The sequence below is a fragment of the Melanaphis sacchari genome, unplaced genomic scaffold (assembly GCF_002803265.2).
Source record: "Melanaphis sacchari strain LSU unplaced genomic scaffold, SCAv2.0 Contig66_pilon_pilon, whole genome shotgun sequence".
NCBI lineage: Eukaryota > Metazoa > Arthropoda > Insecta > Hemiptera > Aphididae > Melanaphis > Melanaphis sacchari.
Window position 1 is genome coordinate 559,054 of NW_020271477.1, and position 21,946 is coordinate 580,999.

Consider the following 21,946-nt stretch of genomic DNA (forward strand, 5'->3'; position numbering starts at 1 on the left):
CGAGGGTAAAATTGAAGCGAAAAAAACCTGAGGACGTACAATGCTGTGGACGAAGAATTTCAACAGTAGGTAGACGTGAGGATAACCCCTTTTCCCAAATCCCACTTAAGTGTTTCATCGTATATACATAATATTATATATACGCACTCGTATATATGTATAATGCATATTATAGAATAGTGCGACAATAACAAGTCCTCCTCTAGTGTTTATATATATATATATGTTGCGACCTATATACATATTACACATATAATGTGCATTTATATAAAGCGTATATATTTCATTGTGTACGTATATATATATATAAATACGATGTCTTTAAGACAACTCTCCGAGGGTGGCACGTATATATAATATGATAATAATAGCCAAAGATTATAAGTGTATATAATAATATATACTCGTATGTAATATATTACACCGGTGTAGTATTATTATTGGTGCAATATATAATATGTATAATAATAATAATAATGAACGCAAGAATATTTATTTATATATAGGTACTCACTGAGTGTAGCGTTGTTGAGTTTAGTCTGATCCACTTGACCTCTGAGCGCCCGGAGCTTGCGGAGCTTTTGTTCCTGAGCCTCGACCCGATCCCGGAGGCGGCGGAGCCTCTCGTGCTCCGCCGCCACCTGATGGTGCTTGGTATCGTGTTGTTTCAGGTAGCGGAGCCGCTGCTCTTTGGCAGCCAACAGCTGCCGCTGCGACTCGATCTGATGCTGTTGCCGGCACGCCATCTCTTCCAGCTCCCGAACCGTCAGTTCTGTGCCTGTTTCGCCCGACGTCGGTAACTAAAAAATATTTCAAATTAGCTTCTTCTTTTTTTTTTTTTCTTTTCTTTTTAAAGAGCTATCTTTTCGATTTCCCACCACCTTTTTCCATAGAGAATTAGAGTAATTAACCTCGTCGACCATCCACGGTATTATAATCTAAAACTACATTATATAAACTAAACAAATAGCCTGTTTTATCTCGTTAATCGAGATTCGATGGGCACCGAAAAAAAAGTCGTCGTGCGAAGAACAAAATGCAACGTCATTCAATCAACGTCCGGATAAGGACCGTTGACTAACAATAATGCACCAATCAAACGCAGTGCATACAATTATTTATTTTTATTATCATCATACAATTATAACACGTATATTAAATAAGAATCATTTATAGTATTGGTATCGGCGACAACATGCACTAAATTCGGGTCTGTCTTTTTGTTTTTTTTTTTCGATTTTACCGTTTATTATTTTTACATGCCCTTTAAAACATTTTACGCGTGAACCGTATACACATAAAATGTAAATATGATATTATTATCCTAGTATGATAATGCACATTATATTATATTATTATATGGATTTAACGCTATAAATACACCGTTACTCGACAACGCCGTGTCCATGTTTAATCCATTAACCGCGGCGTATTATCAATATGTGGCTTTTGGTCCTACCCGCGGGCACCGACCGTATAAAAACAACTAATAAAAGTCAATTTCCGTTCGTAATCTTATGCATAAACCTATACGTGAAAATTTGACCTCGTACGAATAATAATACCTACTTAATATAATAATATTAGGCAAACCGAGCAACGGAGCATAGATAATCGATATGGATGAAATAATAATAATGACGAACTCTCCGACATCATCGAAACGTGTCAATATGCCCAACTATATAAAGGTTAGGTTGCACATAGGATACCATAATCTAACCAAACCCATAACATTGTTCGAAAATCATCCTCAATGTAATCACCATGTTTTAGGCTTGTGCGACAATAACTTCAGTGTCGTTTACATATTTTAACGAAGATAATCGCGAGCGTGATCAGTGGTGGCTACACTTACGATCCACACAATAATATGTATAGTGCATGCATGTAGGCGTGATTTTAACAAAAATTTACCGTTTGTCGATGGTCGAACATCACAACAGTGTACCACTTAATATTAGTGAACGATGTACATTATAACAACACATTAACAATACTCGAATCATTGCGGTTATTTTCAGAGAAAGAGAGAGAGAGAGAGGAGTAAGGAAATAAAACATCGCTAACAATAATAATAATAATTGCACACACACGTACCACTCGTGTACTTAATGAAAAACATTGTCAGTGAAATAACTTCACATATATTATTATTGCGGAACAAAGCATTCATGTATTATAGTATTATACGAACTACGAGTTAACACTCTATATTATATACATCACGCATACATATATATGCATGAATATTTTTTTTTCTACCATAGTAATTAAAAAACTCATTTTGAAGAGTAAATCCGAGTATATAATATTATAATATAATATCCGATATAAAGAGTGGACCCACTAAGATTTCCTTTTTTCTAGTGCTTACTCTATGAAAAAAAAAAATATGAAAAGCTCCCTGAACATAACAAGTGTAGTTACATGATCAATAAACTTACAAATACGCGATATATAATTTATATTTTAACATGGTTTGATATTTAAATTGAAACAAAAACGATCTCATCCCTATAGCACTTAAAATGTTTACTCTAATTACAAAAAATATAAAAAGGTGTATGAAACAACATTAAATTCATACCATTAATGGTTATAACAGTTATATAATACACGTACAAGTTCCGCAGCGATGGTGTGTAAATATCTATAACGGCTACTAAATGATCCGTTGGTGTGCATACATATTTCATCACAAACGACATAAGCAGTTGTTAATTACGTCCGTCGTTCTTTATAATATAATAAGTTATTTTTTGCATCACATTTTCTAACATTGAATTTCTGAAAAACTTAATTGGGCGGAAAAGCGATAAAAACACAACTGTTACAAAGAAAAGTGTTTATTTAATTGAAACATGTGTATATAATATACTTTTAAAAAAGTAATCTCATCGAATTACGAAAAGTTTCAAGATGACAGCACATATAAAATAGATAAACAGATATATATAAAATTATTAATAATGAAACCACGTTCAGCAGATTTTTTCTTTTCTTAGCGCCCTCGAGTGTAGAAAAAAAAATACTATTTTGATAACACAAAACGAATTCTGAAACTAACTCGGTATTATCTATGTATAAATATAAGTAACTAATTGTATGGATAAATATACTTATATGTATACGCAATAAGTATGTGTTTTATTTTTGATTGATTACGCTAGCGGGTTTCAATAAACCACGTAAGTCGATCAGTCATGGACTGACGAGTTTTGGTCTGAAATAATTTACTTATGGAGTTTTGGGTCAGGGCAGTTGGCGAATGGTGGTGAGGAGGTAACGAAAATAAAATACTATGGTTAATAACACGGTTTGTGAACATACAAGTCAATATAGCATATACTATACATGCTTGTAAGTGGAGTCATAGCAAGCGAAAAAGTTGTTCTAACTAGGATTATACTATTAAAATAAAAAACAAATAAATTAATATAGACGATTTAAAAAAAGAAAAAAAGTAATTATAAAACGACATAATTGTATATATATATTTATATTCTTACGTTAAGCTTCGATGTTGTGAGATATACACATTATTACACTAACTAAATTTAAAACAACACCTTAGGGATGCAAAGGGTGCTGCGTAATGCAAAATTCATATGAACACGAGCGTTTTATATATGCGGGGCAGTTATATATTTTTTTTTTTTTTATCACAAGATGGACAATGTGAATATCCACGTAGATGTTATACGATTTTATTATTTTTTTTTTATTATTATTATTATCTTGGATGAAAATGTTTGAATATAGTAGAGTAAAAAGTTTTTGATTCTCAACATAAATGATGTCGTTAAAAAAAGAAAAAAAGCATAAAATACTTTTCAAAATACTGCACCGCGTCAATAGGAAGACGTTGAACAAACACTAAACACCATCTCTTACATATGAAAGGCATTATATCAGTTGTAATATTATACTGGCGGAGAAAATACTTTATCGTCAAACGGTACGGAACAAAATAATTCGAATGTATGCGACAATATTCCTGTAGTGATAATTCATGAATGCATAGAGAAATTGCATTTTTAAAAGAATAAATAAACCGAATAAAATATCTCTGTATTTGTATTATACGAAATAATGAAATATCGAAGTGTATGAACGTTCGAGATAAGACCGCGTGACTAAAAAAAAATAATACTCTTATGCGTCTACAAACCGTTTTTATTACATTATTTAATCATATATATATATATATGTATGTATGTATGAAACCTAACTTAAAATTACGTACACGCAAAAGATCTTGATAATCGTGAAATATAGTAGACATATGGTTTCTAAATACCTAGATAATATATTATGTGTGATGTGTAAGTGCCCCTACTGATGACAATTGAGTAAATCCGGTATACGGGGTTCTCTCAACTGATATCACGCCGCAGACATTTTCCCGAGCCATTTTCTTTTATTTCCATCCAATTTAATTCGTTAGAGTGTTTTCTGTAATTTATTTTATAATCCGAGGAGATAGGAGTATTGGAGTATTGGCCATAAACCCACAACTACACGTGTGGAGCACGAGATTATGTGTATACAATTGTCTTATATGGTCAACCTCCAAAAGCGTTCCTCTCTTAAAAATATATCTATTGCATGTGCGTACTTGCCGTAAATAAATATTTTATATTCATAATAGATATATGCTAAAATACCAGGGTGATACAATGGAAAGAAATACACCAACATAAATCAAGCTTAACACCCTCACTAGTTGTGTATGTGTGTATGCAAACGCAAGTAAACGTTTTTGAAAATCCCGAGGGTGTGCTTTTATGTAAATACATTTTTACATGATGGTGTTTCTGAAAACCCATCTTCAACCGCAATGGGTAGACATCATTTATATTGTTTTTAGTGTCGATCACAATATTGCGAATAATTTTAATTTTTATAATTTTATATATTATACAGGTATGTATAAATGTATAACAAACATAATGTTGGTTTTAATTTATAGCCATCGCAAGTTGAAAAGACTGCTAGATAAACAACGGTTCAAAATTCGTCCCAATTCATTATCGCGCGAACGTATTAAAAAATACAAACCCGACAGAAACCTTAAAAAAGACAATCGGCGAAACCTTAAAAATAAAATAGTCACGAACGTTTCAATTTTACTAGTGAATACCCGTGAAAAAAATTAAACCAATATATTAATATACATAACAATTATATTATATAAATATAACTAAAACTATATTGTACTACCCCATTTACTATCGGGTTTTCCATTTAAACCAGACCGTTGTGTGTACCAGGAATCGATTACGACTCTTTGTATTTGTTAATTGCAGAACTTGTGATTGTTAATTATTTTCGTGATCACACGTAACTAGTCACGTGGTATATACTATATAATAAATAATATTGTGTATATTTCTTTGACCTTCAATTGAAGCCTAATATTTTTCAGATAAAATTTGAATACTACCGTTGCAATAGCTCCGCAGTGATTTTGCACGTCATTGACCAATCGACCAAAACTGTTCGTGACTACAATAACCATTACTACAGTAATTGTTTAATGCATTTCATTATAGATGCAGAATACCAATATACATACAGCTTGATATTTAACTTTAAAATCAGTTCGTACAAGAAAAATAATGTCATATAGGGTAGTTCGAATGAAAAAAAAAAGTGTGTATTTAATTTAGATTTATACATACCTATGCCTACAATTTTCAATTAATATAATATAACATATTTTACCTAGGAAATGAACGTTTCGTTAGAAAATAAAATACCAATGCATTTTATATTTCATAATAACTAAAAATATACCTCGAAGCAACACGCGAACATCGTTTTCAGTTATAAAATAGGTATATATGGTGAAGGACAAATAAAATTTTGTCATATCTAGAGACAGAAAAAGTTCCAAAACTAATACACATCGAACCGAAATTCATTATTAGATTTGAAATCCGTACGTCGTAGTGCTCACACGCACACATATTATAGCTGGGAGTTTGTCACGCGACCAATCATGCGATGTCAAACGAACGGTGGTAACAAACATAATATAAATACACGTGTTAAGGTTCTTGTTCTTGGTATTTCATATCCAAACTGTAATCCATGTGGTAATACGATTAGCTTAATAAATGTCTGGTCGGTAAGAAGAAAAAAAGAAAAAAATACGCCCTTGTTAGTAAAATATATATATTTTACAAACAAATTAGTCGAAACGTCAATAACTTATCGGATTTTCTCGGTGGACAACCCAATGCGTCTATACGGGCAACAATTTCTTACGTATCTATATATCATACTACTGTATATTATGTCAAATAATAAATTTTGACTCATAAAAAACAATATAGTGTATTATATAGTAGACTGCATGTAATAAGGGGAAGCGGGTTCACACACGGTAATAGTCTTTACACCGAAGTGATATTTTTTTCACTGGTGTGCGCTTTGGTCGTTGTTTCGATTCAAGGTTGGACCATTGATTTTTACAACCTACGACCAAATAATATCACCTAATATGTATACATAGCATGTCATATGTCGTAAAAACGATCAAATTGCGGTAAATAAAAATAATATACAAATATGAATATTTGAAACGGTTCTTTAGTACGCCACGTTTAAATTCTATATAACCAACACATTATATTACTATGAATTATTTAACATTCTGTCGACGTCAAAGACAACTCCCGTCTCCCGTTGTCATAATCAATTGAATAAAAATGGTATTATGATAATATCATGTTAAACACTATGTCGAATTGAAAGCGAATATATTCTTCACGAGTGAGTATAGTAGTGGAGTTTATTTTATCTTTCAAAAGTCATGTTTGTGCAGTAAATATATCTAAATTAAAATACACAGTTGGTAAAAAAATAAAACACATTGTGAATAAAATACTATTTTCTCATTAAATATTTACGTACCAACAGAAATATGAGCGCCGTGGTATAAATATACGTTGTACAATCGTACAGGTAAAATAAAAATTAATTAGTGCTCTGAATATAGTGCACTATAAAATACTACATAAACAATGAATTTAAAATGAAAAAACAATTATTTTTATGTACCATATTTAAATATATATGACTGAGAGAAAAAATGTCAAAAGTGAATTAAGAAAAAGTCTAAAATAACTAACAAAACTAATATTTTTAAATACTTTGTATTAAATTTACATGCTATTATTATATCAATAGGTAACATATTTTATTTTGGTATACTACCGAAAACACTGAAGCTACATGCATACTAAAATATAAAAATAATTATTTATTATTTATTATTGTAACTTATCAAAAAAATAACTTGAATTCAAAACTACGTTATTATAAAGTAATTTTACTAAAAAAAAAAAAAATGATAGGAAAGTTATAAAAAATTTAAATGTATATTTAATTTAAATTAAAAGATTCAAAACTAAATTCTTCTACACAATAGACATAGCTTTGCGATTTATATTAAGTAACCTATGTCATAGAAAAACAAAACGCATTCGTTACAAGTTTATACGCCTGTATAATTATATTTAATGATATTGAAAAAAAAACACTTTTATATTATGTGTTATATGAACAGGAGTAAAAAAAATAACTTCACATGATATGTATATATTTGTATGCATCATATAGATTATGTGACCAAATTAAACACCATAATCCGAGGTGTGTCGAGTTAAGAATTTGAAAAATCTCTATAGCAGTACCTCCTCTCACTGCTGTCTCACGTCAGTATTGTATACTCATATTATTATTGTTGTTACTATAATAGGTACTATATTTTACTTGCCGACATATTTCCAGCCAATAACCTCGAATCACTAGCACGACATATTTTTTTCATCCCTCGAATTTGTCCCCACTTCCCGCTAGAAGATGCATTTTCTCTAGTACTCACACCATGTCTATGCGTTTAAAAAACGGCTAAAGAAATGTTTCTACCATTTTCGTTTCGTCTAGACCTATTAATTTTTAACACGAAAAACTCGAGCTTTTATATGAACCATTTAATTTTGCACTCTCTTTGTCCACTGCGAAGTTTTTATGGCGATTCAAAAACATGCGATTCGTTTATGTCTCCCAATTCGTTATAATTATTACATATCGCAGAACACGCTTGAAGTAGTTATCAATATTTAACGAACTTCTAAAATCCATTATGCTGGTGAGAACACTGGAAACTATCGTTAAGTCTATGCGCTTAACGAAAGCCCAACAAAAATATTAGATAACGCGGCAATCTTTCAAGAACTCAACTTGGAAAACATAAATTTTTCATATTTCTCTCTTCCTCGTCTTATAATATAATACGATAAATTTTACAAAGCACATAATACATATACATATATATATATATATATATATATATAGTTGCGCCTAAATTAGATAATGTCATATACCAACTTCTATAGTTATGCTAAAAATTTAAATGAAATATCATAGTTTTGATATAAAACAATTGAAATGGTTGCACATAAGTGTGGATAAAACCTTTTGTGAGTGAAAGCGACAAGGGCATTTTGTAAATTCATATTAAATCCTAGTAGATACCCAACAGTATTATTATTATAATTTTAGAAATTGTATTATCAACCTTATTACGTATAACTTGTTGCAATATATTTTACAACGGGTATAGGATTATATTATATGTTTTACACAGATTATGTCCGTGTTTTTCGTATAATATCCGTCCAAAAAAAAAAAAAAAACGATGTTTGGACGGAATACAAACTGAATATCTGCGTACCAAACCGTATCGTATAAGAACAATACCCAGAATAATACATTACATAAGTAAAAGGTAAATATAGTCAAAAAAAAAGGTAAATAAAAAAATGTAGCTCCAATAGTATAGTTATTAGTATAGTTGTTACCAGATTATGCAATATAAAATTGTACAGTAAATCATGTTATGAATTATTAGAGTGCTAAATTAATTGAAACCGTTTAAGAAAATCGACGATAATATTATGAAATATGTATACATTGATAATAATTAATTCCACAGTATACATATTACATATATTTTGTGTGGTATAAATGTATAATTATACAACGAAAATTAATATGATATGAAAAATAGACAAATGCAATGGTTTTAATGATTTGTTATATTTTATACTTGTGTTTAGTAGAAAATATGTCAAAACGAAATTATTACAATGAAAAGTAAATTTTATAAGCTGCTAAGGGTGATGGACGACATATTATTACATAATAGTAAAAAATAATTGAAACATAAATTTTCATTTGTTGACGTTGCGCTGATAACGAATACAAAATCCATAACGTTCATAAAAATTGACGATTTAAAATAAATAATATACATACACTTAGACTTTCATTCTGCGTCGATGCATTATACAAATTGATTAAAATAAGTTAACCGCTCTGTCTTCTCTTTAATATCTCCATGAAAAGAATTGTGGACCATACGCTTGTATTTCAGATGGTTCATAAAAAATACTTCATTTTTATTTATTTTTCCCTAAATATATGTAAATACATGGCAAGAAAAAACGCGGTTTTTATATGTAAAATAAAAAAAGGTCGTATTCGTTTGTGCATCACTAGTGTCTTGCGATTAAAATAAAATAAAAACTTTCGCCCGGACGACAAGCTGTTGCACGCGCAGAGAACACGAAAGTATTGAGCTGGTCCAATTTTTTTCGTCTCGACTCTTTGCAATACAGATTACATATTTGCAAAAAAAAAAAACCGTCCACTTCAACGATATTACAATACAACAATAATAATAAACGATTGATTTTACGGTGGTGGCTAATTGGAAATAGGAGAAAGTGTCTTCGGGGTGTTAGAAATATAAGCGTCTCCCAATCTCTCCCTGTAAACTAAATAGATTTCCACAATAGTCGAACATAGGAATCTACGATAAAATATCGCGATAAAAAGGAATTTCTTCATTCAACAAACAGAGTTGTTATAAACTACTGATGACGAAGAGAGTCGGCGAATTCGGTCGTATATTAAATGATAGGAGAATGATTTGGAATGACTACTGAAAATTTAACGCATCCGTATCGTCTTTCTCTATGTATGCGAACAAACGTTAAAATGGTAGCACGCTGTTAAGAAGAAACAATAAAATTATTATTATTTGTCTGGCAATTTCGCCACTGTGTGCTGTGTGTGTTTCTGTAACGCACTATTATATAGAGAGTGTAACAGTTGGCCAACATCGATCTGAGCGATACAACGCCGTTTAACATATTAATTAATATAATATACATAAAATATATACACAGCAGTGATATCACCCCTCCTCCTACATATTCTTTTTTTTTTTTATAATGAATTTATTCAAATCTTGATTTTTAAAATCGTCAAATACACTCAAAACCATATTTTTAAATACTTAGATATTTTTACCATAAATAATGGCAATATTAATTACCATTTAATGATAAGAATCATATATACATTAAGTTTTAATCATATATTTTTTTTTTTTTTTTTTGAAAATTTTGATATATTAAATTGAATTTTAAAGATGTATACTTGAGATATTTAACATAATACACTAAAGATAATACTGATAATTTAAATAAAAATATTGTAATTTTACTATATAAATTATTATAGTACCTAATTAATATTAACCTGTGTCAACATTTTATGAATTTTTATACATTTCCATTTCATAATTAAATGAATAAATGAAGGTGAGCATACCTGATTAATCACTCTGTATATACACAGTACCTATATATTTATACTTTTTACAGAGTCCTATGGGATGGTGAAATATAAGACTGGTAGAATTTTAAAGATTGGAAGATAGTATCCGAGTGTAAATCAAACCGACAAAGGTGATGGTGGATGGATATCGGGGAGACTGAGGGATGAGAGAAAATTTAGTCATAAAATACCGAATCACGTAAAGCACGTTTTTACGATGTGACCTCGTCTAATAACACGCGGCAGCAGCATTACTCGAATGATAATGCGAATAGGATGGCGGAAAAAAATTAAACGGTAACACTCTTCTTCAAGGCTTTTTTCTGAAGAACTTCATCTACTTTAACCTGTGGTTGTAGAAAAAAACTATGGCCAACTTCCAACGGTTAACCTTTCGTCCGTGCCTACCTACACACATCGTGACCCACGTATATAATATACTATTATTTTTAAAATATCGTCGAGACTGAATAATTTATAGTATAGATATGCGTATATATATATATATATATATATATATATACAAAGCAAAAGAGAAAATGAAAAAAAAAGGATTGAGTTGCATAAAGTAAACCAACACGCAAAGTTGTCCACAACCGGCTCGTAATTGCATGTCTAATACAATAATATTATATTATTTTTGTCATGAATACAGTAAAAGATGAAAATTCTTATGAAAAAAAATATAATTATTATATTATGATTTCTTACATAGGTACTACGTTAACATTAATTTAAACCAAAAGAATATTATAAAACGAAATCGCGTATACAGCACGTATAGTATAATAATGTAATGGTTTACATGTAACGTGCCTCTTCACGATAGACGCCATTTAAAATAATAATTTTTTAATTAAAATTATATTATTCTACGTTTAATTTTTTTATTGTTATCATTCGCAACAATTATATTGTTTCCGCTGACGACCGAAACACGACACACACGCGCTCAAGCAAGGATGCACAGAATAATAACTAAGCCCGTTCAGGTTTCTTTTTTTCGTGGACAACAGACAATACAGAAGAGGGAGACTACAATGATGTCATCCTATGCATATAACTATTTAGAGCAATACAATAATATACGATGATGATAATTTAATAGTAATTACAGTCGCGGCATAACCCCAAATATATACTTATGCATGCGAGTTCGTATTTATACAATTTATACAACGCATATATACGCGACTATATTATAATATAACACATAAAGCCTCAGCTAGGTTACAGCTAAAAGTCAATTATTACGTAATTTGTTCGTCCGCGTGATTGATTAAGGTGTATAGAAATTAAGCACATCCGGTCAACGACGGCGACTGCTGTGATGTCGGAAGATTTGCGTTGCAAATGTGCTTTTGTGAAAAATAAATATATAAAGAATAAATCTGGCCAACGCGCGGCGTCAATTATTATTTCGTCGTTAGTCTCTATCGTTTATAATATATAAGATAAATATATATATATATATATAATGTTTTATAAACGTATTCAAACGATTTAATACTAAGCGACATTAATAATAATACATTAAAACCCATTTAAAAAAATCTGTGGTATAAACGAAGCGCGCACGTTTGTGTTATTGAAAACTGTAGGAAATCGTCACGGCCGAAAACGGAGGCCGATTAACGGCGAAACGATAATTCGCAGTACACTCGATGGCCGTAAGAAAATCACCGAAAAAAAATATATAATAAATAATAATATAACGTAATGAAAAAGTGACGAGTGCGTTTTGTTCCATCGGAATATAGATTCGCAGGTATGGACGAACGGTGATCGTTTAACATGCAGAAACTAATTTTATCAGTCAGTTTTTGTGAATTTAGAAAAATATAAAATACGCTAAATAGAAACAAATAAATTATACAGTAACCTACCGTGTGGAATTGATTTACATAGCCGACACACAAGGCTTTCATCGTTTAGAACAGTGATTCTCAACTTCTTTAAAATAATGATCTACAAAATAGATGTTCAATTTAACAACAAACAATATACTTCCATATCTAGTTATTGGATTGTCCGCGTAGAGGCAGTCTGAGAAAACTGAAAATTTTGGTCTGAAAATAGCAGTGATCGCCTGGCTGATGATTTCGTGTAGGTATTACGTAATCGTAATCTCATATTCCCGACGGCACAGTGTATCGTTAGTACAATAATAATATACCACGTGCCACCCGTCAGCTCTAATCGTAAAAGTTTTTCAATCGTACACGCGGATGGCTTGTAATAACACAATATCTAATAATACGTTATTGGTGAGTGCTACGCGGCGATGACGTTTTTCGGTAGACAAACAGATGGTGAAAAAGAGAATATTGCAGAGTGATGACAAAACACAAGAAGACGAAATTATAAAATAAAAAATAAAAAAAACAAACTTACAAAACTCTGCTTTTTGAGTAAGAAAACCTCCGCGGTACTCCCTATAGGTATATATATATATGTATAAATTATTTATATTATACACGCAGACGGAATCATTAATATTCGTTTCGCATTAAGTATTTATATGTTCGTAGAGAAGATAATTTAGCTGTGTGTACACACACGTATACATGATATTATGACGGAGTAATGCCATTCCAACATTATACACGCACATGTTTAACGTATATAATATATTATGTGTGGATTATATATGTGTGTATAATATTATATATATATATATATAACAGAATGATCTTATGTACACAAAATATGACAACGTTCCGTCGATTTTTCTTTCAACTATTATAGGAATTCCATCTTCGGTTGCGAATACGACATCACATTAACCGTTCGTGATTCAGGGATTATGAGGAAAAAATACAGCTTTTAACATAGGATCTCCGCGGCCGAAAACCCAGTGCAACCATTTAAACTCAATCCAGCATACGGTTACGTAGTTGCGGCAAGTCTTAGCGCTCATAGACTAGTCACTGTGGTTATTGACGTTACACCGAAGACTGTGATAATCCTCGCCGCATACGTTTATTTTTATTTAAAGTATATACAGTATACACGTTTTATACATACATAGAATATATGTGTACAATGTACAATGTACACTGTACATGCATTAGATACGTATATGTATTATAATATGCATGTATTTAATAATAAATTAATACACTTACTCTCCTCTCATATTTACCTGTATCAGTTATTCACGGACTATAACATAACTATATAATATATATATATATATATATATATATATATATATATATATATATATCCACAACACGATTCTCACACTATCCTACACCTCACACGACCGTCTATATGTTAGTTAGGTCAATCAGTTATTTAGCAATAATTTTAAATGAGTGTATCTTAAGTCATTACGCGTGTTTTTTTCAATGGTTATGGATCTATAATTCTATATTATAGATCTATATTATATAATTCTATTTCTATATCTATATTTAAAAAAGTAAATTTAGAGTTTTTTATTTTTATGCGATTTATTAATGATAAATTTAAAATATTTTAGCATACTATTGCAAACAATATGGTTATACTTTACACAAAAACTAATAAAATGGGGCTAGAAACAAATGGATTTTTAGTATTTATGATATCACTCAAGTTTAGTATCGAAAAAATTCTAAAAATTCTCATTCAAATTCATAAAAACTACGTACCTTATAAATCTGCAATAAAATTTCCAAGAATATTTTTGTGTTGGAATAGAGATACACTAATGTTAAATGCAGTTGCACTATGAAATCTACCAACATACATCAAATTAGTGTATGTTATGTGTGTAATAGACATTAAACATACACTTTTTTTTCAGAAATAGAATTTCGTGATTTGTATTTATACATATATATACGTATATATTATGTTATATAATATGTAGAAACGAAAAGGGGTCGAAAATACGCTTTGTTTTACCATCGGTTTCTATGACACTGACCGTAAATAAAATACATTTACACACAAGCTTATTACCCTATGTATATATTATACACATATATTGGACGCACTTCATAATAATATATTCATATACATATACTATATGTATGTACATTTTTACGTGTTCAACATTTACTATAAAAGAATGTAATAACACACCCCTACACTACTACCACATTACTATTGCTTCTACTACTTTTACTACTAGTTGTTGGGTTTTATAGGAGAGAATGTGTAACACCATGTTGGGAAAATTCTCATATCCTTTTTGATTTCATTGTTTACATAAAAAAAGGATAGAACAACAAAACATTATAAAGTGTCTTTGAGTCAATCAGGAGCATTGAGGTAACCCGCTACCAATTTTGGTTATGTTGCTTTATATATAATATACCGACCTAGATCTAAAGCGATTTACTTTAACAAACTATTTATTTTAAGTTCAAAATACAACCAAAAAATATCAACATAATTTTTAAATTATTTAAGCTTATATACGAAATTTTTAAACACTTATGTAACTATACTATATAGGTATATAGTATAGTATATGTTTATATAATTATATCAACATTCAAAAAAAAAAAATATATATATATATATACATGATAAATGTTTGTATTAAGTAACGATTCAAACATATTTATTATACATTTAATCATAGTAAAACTTGTATTCTGTAAGTAATGAATAACAATGCTAATAAAAATACTTCACACGTAATAATGTATTGTGTAACATGTAAAAAACCGAAATGTTTTATCTACAGAAAATAATTTTGATACAGTTTAATAAACTTAAAGTTGTATTAACTATTTTATGCTGAATATATACAGGTTATTGGTTAATCATATTTTTAAATTTAAAACTAGAAAAACTAATCTTTCTGAAAAACTTTCAATTTTAAAATAATTCATGAAACTTTATCTATATGCAATCATTATATTTTTAATAGGTAGCTCGTCACTTATTACAAGTCTACAACAAAATCAATATTGAACAAAACGTTAGGTATAGAATAAGTAAAATATGAAGTGCAATGAGTTTTTAATTATATGGAAGTCAATCAATACCACAGGTTCATCTAAAATCTATAGAATACATTCTATGACTATAATCGATATTTTACTACTATTCCTTTATAAATTAACTGTCACTCAGTATAAACTCAAATATCGTATGGCATATTAATTGTTCATTTCAATAACTCATATTAAAACGTCAAATGACAAAAATAAATAATTGTGCCCTCAATAATTCAAATGCAAAGAAAGATTTAAATTTATTAAAATAGTTAGAGGCCAAAGTATACGATATGAAATAAATTATACATAACACTATAAGTCATCCGATAAATGATTAACAGCAGGTATAAACTAAATTAAGTGAAATCAAAAATACTGTTATGAAATAAGTATTAAATTTAAACAGCACAAATGTAAAAATCTAAAAAAAATTTTATATTTACCATTCTTATTCTGGAATTAGGTAACAGACAGGAAATGATTGGCTTCGGTTACAGTCGATTTTTGACGAAAATATAAAATCACTGTTAGATAAATATTTATTTTTTTTAAGTATATAATTTTATTAGAACACTATAATATTACGTAACATTTACCGTTAATTATTCCATAAATGTTAAACAATAATTAAAGGAGACTTTTTAAACAATGTTTTTAATAAGATTTATTACATTTATCTTTTTTATAGGGAAATCTATTACAATAATATACAACGAAAATAAAAAAATATTTTCAGACATTTTATATTAATTGCGTTTTCGATTAAATCTTTAAGTAATGCTTTCGGATTAAATTAATCATTAAAATATTTTATAAAATCTCCAGTTTCCTTTAGATACATGTTGAATTCTTAAGAGGGTAATCATGAGAAAGAACGATTTTAATTTCTAGGTTTAAAAGTAATAATACGAAAGATCCTACTAATGATTCTCATCAAAATCTTCCGTGTTATATAGAACGTTTAATAATAAAAACATTGAAGTAGCTGAATTGCCTATCCAAAAACGCCTGGTAAACAACATCGTAATTACAATATAATGAATGTTTTTAATTTTATACATAATATTATGTCATAATTAATTTAATTTAATCAGTCATTATTATTTATAATATATTTTTCAAAAATGTTATTAAATAATTTAACTTTATTCTACATATATTTAAAATTCCTTTTTTTGCATTTCGTATTATCCTTTATAATTATTATAAATTATATGCAATTGAGTATTTCGAGAAAATACTTAAAGCAAAAAGTAAATTGTTCACAGAAAAATATTTCCCATCTATTTTAATGGATATTATATTAGTTATTTGGTTTATTCACGAAAGTAATCATCTAAAATAAGAATTTCAAATGTTTAAACCAATTTCTAAACTAACCTATTTCAACGTTTACACAACTTTCATGAAAATTAAACATTAGAAGTAAAAAAAAAATGTAATTGACGCGCATTATTAAAGTCTGAAAAAAAATTAAAACAACCTGAGTGACTTAATTATAACGAATGGGCCGCAACGGAACTCATTTATATGCGTAAAGTTGCGTTCATAAATCGCACTTTTAAGAACTGAAAGTTCATTTAAAGTTGGTGATACTACACTAGAATAATCCATTTTAAATCCTGCTTCTATGTATATGAATTCAATCGTTAGATAGATTCAATCGTCTTTTACAATCAGTAAAAATAATAATAAATATACATAATATACTACCCGCGTTCATTAGCTGAACAAAAGTCTTTTTAATTAAGTTGTCTCATTTTTAATTACAATAAAATTTTATAAAATTATGCTACAGACATAAATTACTACAATTCAATGTCGTCTTTAAAAATGTACTTCATTAAAGCAATAAAAAATGTTTTTTTTTTTAATTTTAAGCAAAATATTTATAGAAAGTTAAATATTTGTTGAAAAATTAAAAATAATGTCATTCATAAGATTCATAGTATAAAACTTAAGTGAAAATCAATAATATCGGATAAATATGGTATTATCATGTTCTTTTTCTCAAAAGTTTCTGATGCGGTAGTAAAGATATTAGTATATATCACAAATAGAACATTATACTTCTAAATGAAATTCAATAAAATAACTTTCACTGATAAAGAAATATTATTCTCGGAGGACATTTTGAAAGCATGATTATATTAAAAAACTACAAGAATTTCCACGTTCTATAAGCCATTTAAAGATCTATGAAAATATTTTGAAACCATTTATTGATGTCAAACTATCATTTTAGCGGAAATTTAACGTTATTAAAAACTTGCACTCAAAAGTATAAACGAAAACGATGATTTATACTTTAAAATATTTTCTAAGGACAAATACATATTATAAGACTGAGGTTTTAATGCGTTCGAATCAAAACTTTTCGAAAGCAACAAAAATGAAGTCATGATTTAAGAACGCGTCTCTCGTTAACACACGTAAGTAACTATAGCTCAACAAACTTCCATAGTTTAAATAATATTGTATTATTAAATTGAATTATAATTATTGTTAAAGTAAATTTAAACATTAATTATAATCACATAATAACAGAAATGTACCTAAAAATAAGAAACTACATTTAAAAAAACATGTTTAAGGATTTTTTTTTTAATATATAAACATTTTAAACATTTGAATCATACACAATAAAAATTCATCTGCAATTATGTGATTTCTTTCAAAACAAAAAATATATTAACAAATTTCCATAATTTAGACTCGAATAAAAGTTTTTTTACGTAAAAACATCCGCAATAAAAAAGTAATAATTTAATTATATCGGAGTAAAATCAATAAAACCTCGTAACCTCGTGTCATACACTAGTAAAATATTGTTTTATAATACAATACCTCTAACTGTTTTAATATTTATGTAATATATGCATGTTTCATTAAATAGTAAAAAGTTTATTAATATTATAACTTAATTTGTCAACAAAACACCATAATGCACCGTGTGTATTTATGTGTATTTTAATAAGAAAAAATATAGGTTTTATTTATTTTTGGATTTTAAAAAGGGGAAAAAATCAACTCTTATAATAAGGAAAAAAATTGTACCCACATGAAGGCTAACCATTTTTGATATGCGCTCCAAGAGTTCGGAGCGCGTCAGAGCGCAATGGCTTTGCTGACGAACGGTAGTTGCGACCCGATTTCGATTGCACGCGATTTTTCCCATCACAGCTATAGTGTACAACTATACTCATCCAAGTGATCGAAATACGTATTTCTCGAATGGTAGTAGCGGCACAGGACGAGTACGGGCGGTTGCTCTATTCCCTCGGACGGTCGGCGCGACACTGAAAACTGTACGCACCACGAGGGGTTGGCGTAAGACCATGACAGGCGGCAGCAGGTGCAACGACAGCAAGTGAGCTCTATTTCAGTCGCGTGCGATTCCACTACCCCTTCTTCTTCCAGCAGTTTCTCTCACTTTTCTCCTTATCCATCCATTAGTGAATTCTCCCACTACTCTCTCTCAACAGTCTACTACAAACCATTCAATGTAATATTATATTAAGTTGTATTGGTGTGCATCTATATCTATAATGTTAATAATTGTATTTACTAAAACCTCGTGATTGGTTTCCAACCTCTACTCACTAACAATCCGGAAATACTACTTCTCTTGCAGACAAATAAAAATAACGGTTGGTACGACGACTACCTACTATGCATAGACTTCAATGTGAACACAAGAAACGTTAGACTATCTCCCTTCCAAAATATGAATTGATCCACTCAATTATCTTTTAATTAATGTAATCTAAATTTTTAATAAACTATTAGTTTGTTAAAAATACGAATACTAAGATTTTACAATGTCTTACTTAAATAACAATAAGCACACAACGAGCTTTGATTTGTATCAAATAAAAACTCGGAAAAAAAAATATTAAATCCAACGAAGTCAATGATTTTGTTGCTTGTAAGACAGAAAGCCGAGACACTAAAAAGTTCTTCCTGTTTTACTTTGTGTATATTTTAAATAAAAGGAATGATGCAAAGAAAAAATATTAAATGACTTAACTGCGTTCTTTAAGTGCACCACACTATCGAATCTCGCGTGCCATCTTCAAAGTTAAAGCTTGACAAGTCGACAAACATTTTAATGATGGATAACACAAATGGTTTAAATTTACCTACAAGACTCCACTGTAACTTATTTTAATGAAGAGGTATGGTAAATTTTAGGCTTAATGAATATAATATGTTTATATATCATAATTATATTACAATAATTTATGATATACCTAGTATAAAATGATTTTTATAATATAAATATTACAAGCTACTCGTACGAATTGAATGAGTTGAAATATACTGTAGCTATTTTTATAAAATTAAATCATAATACATCAAAAGTACAATAAATAAACTACAATAAAATTAAAAAAGAAAATACTTCAGTTAGAGTTGTTAATAAAAAAAAAATGATAAATAAGTATAATAAATATAATACGAAGGTATTTAAAATGTAGATTTTCAGTATAAATTTTACACAAAGAAAGAATAGATTTTTAAAAAACTTCAAATGAAACAATGTAATAAGACTGAATTTAGTATTTTTCATTTAATCTATACATAATCTTAAAATGTATGCGTCTTAAAAAGCTCTCGTTTGTATATCAAGCATATCAATGGCTGAATTATCTTCCTAACAAAAAACGCATTTTTTAACTCAAGTGGATACTGATTAATGATGGCCACTACGTTTCACAGGCTCAATATGATAAAAATAAGATATGGTAGTTATGTAAATTCACTTGAATGATGAATTATACTATCATAGCAGTCATGTGAACTGTGTAAACTTGATTGTGACTGTTGAAATAGTGGAACTTTCGTAAAGCTATTTTGTAAGATTTTGCGTCAATCGGTAAAAAAAAAAATACATAAAACAGCTAGTTAGTTCTTTTTGACTGTTCCTGATTATATTAAAAGTTTTTTTTTGTTAATCAGCAGTGAAGCAAAATTTATTTTTTCTCATCTGAACATAAAGTCAAAATAGTTCATCTATATGGTATATCTTTAAAAAAAAATAAATTTAAATAATATTTTTTTAAGCAAATATTTATTTACGAGATCTTGTATTTTACATAGTACTTAAAAGATAGTTAACGTAATTTATAAAATAATATAAGTACAATAGATAAACGAAAAAAATGAAGAGAATTTTAATTAAAATTATTTCAACATAAACTATATTAAGTCATATTATACTAAACAATAATCTAGTTATTGGTGACGGTATAACAATAGGCACACCTAATTAAAACAAGCATACTCTAAATAGCCTCAGCAACTATTTTTGAACTTGAATCAAGCTTATTGAAAAAAATCTTCATTTGTCAGTTTTAGTATAAAAATATTTTTCCTCTAATAAGTTGAATTTTGGAGTTTGTATCCACTGAATTTATGATAGAAAAGAATCTATATCAAAATCACATCCAAACCACTTTTAATCTTAATTTCATTATTTGATAAAAAATTTATCAATATTATTAATTTTATAACAATTTAAATCAAAAATGGGTATTAAATAATTTTGAATATTGTAAATAACATTTTAAAATGTAAGTAATAATACATTCTAAATATGAATATGTACTTAAAATATTACTCCAAAACTTAAAAATCGCAATAACGTAATACGCAGAACAAAATACCTGCTTATCGTTCAAATTTTTTAACAATAATAACCTTCATTTTACTAATTATAATTTTTAAGTGAAAGCAAAATTCTGTCATATCTATAAATCTTACAATAGACAGAAAATCTGAAAAATATGCGGATGGATAGTGCTGTTTTATTTCCACCAATCCCAAATCACTAGTAAGTAAAAAATATTATTCTAATAAAAATGTCAATTATTCTTGTACAAATTATTTTAAAATAGGTATAAAATTGAAATTATAGACCATATAACTATAAAATAAAATATATATATATATATACAATATAGTCTACACTATTTAAATACAACCTAGTTTGTAACAAAAAACTTAATTAATACAGTATTAAAACTATTAACAGATAACAATATTGCATCAAACCACTACAAAATACATACACCTAAGTATGAATGATGATAATTGATTTATATCTTTTTCAGGAGTACACTTTTCAAGAACTTTTCTCCATTAGCATAAAGTATAGAGTGGTAATATTTAAATAACAATCATTTAGATAATTTAATTTATAAAATATTTTTATTTTTTTTAACTAATTACAAAATAAAATAAAATAAAACAAACTGGATACGGTATTTTCTTTTTTTACTATTCAAAATATTATAGATTTA

At 28.5% G+C, this 21,946-nt stretch overlaps 1 protein-coding gene across 5 annotated transcripts in view; it reads right to left on the minus strand.

The window, feature by feature from the left end:
• LOC112600708 (apoptosis-stimulating of p53 protein 1) overlaps positions 1-21,946 on the minus strand; it is a 101,963-nt gene that overhangs the window by 39,375 nt on the left and 40,642 nt on the right. For 3 of the 5 annotated variants that reach the window (XM_025348017.1, XM_025348016.1, XM_025348015.1), the window contains one exon: positions 515-800. In XM_025348017.1, coding sequence (XP_025203802.1) covers positions 515-800 — 286 coding nt within the window. Of the gene's footprint in view, positions 1-514; positions 801-18,702; positions 18,921-21,946 lie in introns of those variants that run through there. The other 2 variants (XM_025348014.1, XM_025348013.1) reach the window with 2 other exon arrangements.